The 4,711-nt window shown below is 66.6% G+C and overlaps 2 protein-coding genes across 2 annotated transcripts in view; one reads left to right on the forward strand and one right to left on the reverse strand.

Annotated features, from left to right (window-relative positions):
- EPS8L1 (EPS8 like 1) overlaps positions 1-912 on the forward strand; it is a 7,005-nt gene extending 6,093 nt beyond the window's left edge. The window contains exons 12-14 of the mRNA XM_029924392.1: positions 1-111; positions 386-518; positions 600-912. Of these exons, the coding sequence (XP_029780252.1) occupies positions 1-111; positions 386-518; positions 600-680 (325 nt within the window). The 3' untranslated portion in view covers positions 681-912. The remainder of the gene's footprint in view (positions 112-385; positions 519-599) is intronic.
- Positions 913-2,313: 1,401 nt separating this feature from the next.
- PPP1R12C (protein phosphatase 1 regulatory subunit 12C) overlaps positions 2,314-4,711 on the reverse strand; it is a gene marked incomplete at its 5' end in the record, with an annotated part of 16,925 nt that continues 14,527 nt past the window's right edge. Inside the window, 10 exons of the mRNA XM_029924394.1 lie at positions 2,314-2,942; positions 3,021-3,071; positions 3,223-3,273; positions 3,394-3,498; positions 3,589-3,676; positions 3,761-3,801; positions 3,907-3,992; positions 4,130-4,187; positions 4,264-4,338; positions 4,589-4,698. Of these exons, the coding sequence (XP_029780254.1) occupies positions 2,856-2,942; positions 3,021-3,071; positions 3,223-3,273; positions 3,394-3,498; positions 3,589-3,676; positions 3,761-3,801; positions 3,907-3,992; positions 4,130-4,187; positions 4,264-4,338; positions 4,589-4,698 (752 nt within the window). The remainder of the gene's footprint in view (positions 2,943-3,020; positions 3,072-3,222; positions 3,274-3,393; positions 3,499-3,588; positions 3,677-3,760; positions 3,802-3,906; positions 3,993-4,129; positions 4,188-4,263; positions 4,339-4,588; positions 4,699-4,711) is intronic.

Consider the following 4,711-nt stretch of genomic DNA (forward strand, 5'->3'; position numbering starts at 1 on the left):
GGGCCCCAGCCGCCCCGCCCCGGGGCCCCGCGGCCCCGAGCTGCCGCTCAGCCCGCGCTCCGAGGCCTCGGAGGTCCGCGCCTGGCTGCAGGCCAAGGGATTCGGCGCTGGGTGAGTGAGCTGCTGGGGAGCCGGAGGCGGGACGCGAGGGGGGCCTTCGGACTGGCCTAAAGCGAGGGTCAGTCTGCCTGCAGTGAGGGGTCCTCTGACTGGCACGTTGCCCCAGGCCTGGGTCGGGGGCTCCAGGGCACTCTTGCCTCGGTGGGAAAGCTGAGCGCCCCACCCCGCCCTACCGCACGGTGATGGGGGTGCGGCTTGGAGCGAGTGCCGCTCCGATTGGAAAACGGCTGGGCGGTGAAACACTGCCGCTCCCTCCGCTGTCCAGGACCGTGGCCGCGCTGGGCGTGCTGACCGGCGCGCAGCTTTTCTCACTGGAGAAGGAGGAGCTGCGAGCCGTGAGCCCGGACGAGGGGGCCCGCGTGTACAGCCAGGTCACCGTGCAGCGGGCGCTGCTGGAGGTGGGCCAGGGGCGCCCAGGCGACCCGGGAGGGCACCCCGGGCTCGGAGGCCAGGTGTCTGACTTCCACCCCACTCTCCAGGACAAAGTGTCAGAGTTGGAGGCGGTGATGGAGAAGCAAAAGAAGAAGGTGGAAGGCGACACGGAAATGGAGGTTATTTGACCCTTCCCGGCTCCTCTGCTCAGTGTTTCCAGAAAACGCCGCGGGAGAACGGACTCTGCAGCCTGCCCCCACCGCTGGAAGGAGAGCCCTCCCCAAGGCTCCTGGCCTGTTCCAGCGGAGTCTCCTGAGTGAGCGGACGGGCTGTGAGTGGGAGGGAAGGGCCACACTCCGGCTCCCTGTACCTTGTGATATGCTGCCCAGTCTATAAACAGCCTCAACACCTGTTGTCGAACTGCTGTCCCTTCTCTACCCGGCCACCAGGGGGCCCAGCAACCTCCCCTCGCAGCAGCTACAGCCTTCAGCCACAGTAGGAAGAGGAATCTAGTGTCCCCACCTTTTTTGGTTTCTTTCTCTGAATCTTCCTCCCCCCTACCCCCAAGCTTCCTCCTCACCACTCACCCACCAGTCTGTCCTCTTGTCCACTCCAGAAGGATCTCCTGACTCCCCATGGCTCTCTTAGCCCCGGAGCCCAGCATCTGAGGTTTGGTCCCTACCCACTCTCCTCATCCCCCACCCCTCCCCCTGGGAGCTCTGGTCCTTCCCTTCCCCACACGCCCCCAAGTTCCCTCACTGGGCTTCTGCACTTGCTTTCTACCAGCCGCAAGTGACTTTCCGCTGGGGGAACAGCCTTCCTGGCGCAGCTCCAATACCCACTTGAGGAAAGCCTGCCCGGTCCCCAGCATCCACTCCATTCTGCCCCCCACCAAGTGCCAGGGGTCCAGCCACAAAGTGGCTGCTTCCTGCATGTGCCACAGGCTCCCGGGTCACTCTTCTCTTGGGCGATGACCACCTTTTCCCCACCACTCAGAATCTCACTGTGGCTCTCCAGCACCCTTGCTGCCGCCATCATGTACGGCAGCAGCCCCAGAAGCCGGCCTCCCTGCTTCTGTCCCTCACTACCCTCCCCCCAGGCTCTGGTCAGCGCAGCAGAGGGACCTGTCAAAGCCTAGGTCCCGCCCCCCAGTTCAAGCCTCCTCCCCCACCCGCTCTAGCCACACGTGCACCCTACACAGTCTGCACCTGCTGCCCTCTTGGCCCAGAAAGCTCTCCTGTAACTACCGCCCTGGCTCATTCCTGGACCCCCTCAGGTGGCTGGTGGGGCCTGCACAGAAGACAGCGTGGACGCACACACCCCTGCCTCCCCTGCCATACTTCTCGCTGGCTGCCCCACACCTCACCTCCTCAACTGCACCCGGGCTTTACCACCTCATACACTACTGTGTCACCAACTGACAGGGCCTGGGAAGGAGAATGACCAGGAAGGAATGACAGAATGCGCCCGCCAACGGATACCAGGCAGGACTTTTTCCAGAAAAGTCAAAATTAAACTTTTTCCCTCCTGAATTACCCCAAATTTTGAACGTTGGCAACTGACTCAAAGTGTTTTAAAACCCGGCTGGTAAAACCCAAGCTCCGAGGCTGCTTCAAGCCCGGCGGCCGCCCCCGCTCCCCCTCCCCACCTTGGGACCAGCTCTGCTCAGGTGTGGAGCCGCTGCCCGTCGGCCTCTCTTCTGGAAACCGCTTCCCAGCCGGTAAGCACTCACCCATCACTCATGATCCGGGGGCCTGGCCGCTGACAAGGGGGGAACAGGAAAGCGGTGCCCGAGTCTCCTCCAGCCAGGGACACAGTCACTGAGTGGCAACTTCACGACTTTTATTTGTGGTGCCTGTGCTTTGTCTCGAAAATACCTTCTCCCCCTGCCCCGACGGTGGGCGGGGAGGGGGCAGCAAAAAATAGAGACCTCCCTCCGTATTGCACACGGGCCCTACGTCCAGGCCCGCCCGGCCCAGGCTGGCGGGACTCTTGGCACATTCTCGGATCCCTGTTGGGGCGGGAGGGGTGACTGGGGTGACATCACACGTGAGGAGGGGGACCTCCGGGTGGCCACTCTGGTCCTGGCTACTGGTCCCTGGCACTTTCTGGTCCATGGTTCCTCCCTGGTCCCGCCTCCAGTCTGGGGCCCCCCCCTCCACAACGTCCCCCCTACCTGGACGGGCCTGGGGGCGGGGCCGGCTCCTGGGAACTCTGTGCTCCCCTCCCAGGCGGGAGGCCCTGAAGGGAGGCTATGGCTTCTGAGAGACCCCCTGGGAGCCCTGTCACTCGTGCTCACACAGGGGAAGGGGTGCATGTGGCAGAAGCAGCTGTATAAATACGGGGACGGTCCTCCTCCAGAGTCACTTAGAAAGTTTGCTGATGACGCGAATCAGGGCTGCGTTCTCATCCTTGAGCCTCTGGTTGTCAGCCCGGAGGTCCGACAGGGCCTGGGGGAGGGGACGGGAAGGTCGGCTTCCGCGGGGGGCGCAGGCAGCACCGGCCCACAGCGCCCCCCCTGCCCTCACCTTCAGCTCCTCCTCCAGCTCGGCCGCTTTCCGCTCCAGGGCCCTGCGCTCCTAGAGTACAGGGGAGGGGTGAGGCCGGGGGTAGGCGGAGGGCAGGGGGGAGGGGATAGACGGGGTGGGGAGAGGCCAGAGAACCCTCGTCAGCCCTGCACGGGGGTGTGGGGCGGGGGAGAGTGCGGCCGCCCCAGCCGCCCCTACTCACGAATCTCTCCAGCTCCAGAAGGGCGGGCCTCTCTGCAAAGCGCTCCTGCCTCTGGTGCCGACAGAGCACAGGCTCAGAGACGCGGCCACGCCACAGGCAGAGGTCAGGGGCCCAGCCTGGGAGGGGCGCCAGCACGGCCTCCCAGCGGGCCCGCCCCGGCCGGCCGCTCACCTGCGTGGCGCGCTCCAGCTCCACCTTGAGCTGCGCCAGGCGGAGCGTGGTCTCGGTCAGGGCCTCGCGCAGCCGCTCGTTCTCCCCGCGCAGCTCTGCGTACAGCTGGGGCACCGGGATGGGGAGCCGGGTCAGGCGGACGGGAGGGTGCGGGGGATGGGCAAGCGCAGGGAGGGGCGGGGGGAGGTCGCGAACCTTCCTGAAGCCTCCGTCGGGCTCGTCCGATTCGGGCTGGGAGTCGCGCTGCCGCTGCCGGCGAGGTGAGGGGCCGCCCTCTGAAGTGCTGGGGTGGAGGCGGGCGCGGCGTCAGCGGGGCTCCCCGCGGCCCTACATTCAGCCCACCACACCCTCCCTGCCCACCCAGTACCTGGACTCTGGGCTGCGGCCGGCCGGCTCCGCCTCCTCCCCCTGCGGGCGGAGGTGGGGTTCAGCCAGATGCTGGGGGTGGAGGGGGTCTGGCCCGCCCCCCTGCCTCCGTGGCCCACCCGGAGCCCAGCTCGCCCCACCCCTCACCTCCGCAGGCCCCCTCCACTCTTTGCCGACTTTGCGGTGCTCCCTGGCGGCCTGTGGTCCCTGACCCTGCCCGTCAGGCGCCTCTGCTGGGGGGAGGGGCAGGAATCAGCCCAGAAACCTGGGGAGGGGCACCTCGCTGTGGTGCCCGAGTCCCTAGGCCCGACCCCCGGAAAAACGGGAGGCCAGGGGCCAGAGGGAGGACCTCCCAGAGACCAGATCTCACCTCTCAGGGCGGGGCCATCAGAGTTCTCCACACCCGGCACTCGGGGCCTCCAAGCGTCCTGTGGGAGACCGGCAGGGAGGTCAGAGGGCAAGGGATCTTGGACTACCCACCACCCACCACCTGACCCCTCTCACCAGGCACGATTTCTCTGGCTCTGGGGCCTTCCCTGCTGCCTTCTCTGCTTCCTTCAGGTCGGTCAGAGTCACACCCTGGCAGAGTGGGGGCAGGCAGGGGTCCCAGAGGTCAGGGCCCACACCTGCACGACTCCAGTCTAGTCCCCCAGCCCCTCCTCCCTCAGACCCGGGAGTCCAGCACCCGGCCCCTCCTCCCTCAGACCCAGGAGCTCAGTCCCCCAGGCCCCCAGCCCCTCCTCCCTCAGACCCAGGAGCTCAGTCCCCCAGGCCCCCAGCCCCTCCTCCCTCAGACCCGGGAGCCCAGGCCCCCAGCCCACCCCCACACCTGTGTGGACCTCCGGGACTGACGCATGAGCCGAGAGCGAGCTTTCCGCTGAGATTCAGACTCCTCATCCCGCACCGGCATCTGGTAGGACCTGAGTGAAAGGTCCCAACCTCAGCGAGGGTT

Source organism: Suricata suricatta, chromosome 16 (assembly GCF_006229205.1).
Source record: "Suricata suricatta isolate VVHF042 chromosome 16, meerkat_22Aug2017_6uvM2_HiC, whole genome shotgun sequence".
NCBI lineage: Eukaryota > Metazoa > Chordata > Mammalia > Carnivora > Herpestidae > Suricata > Suricata suricatta.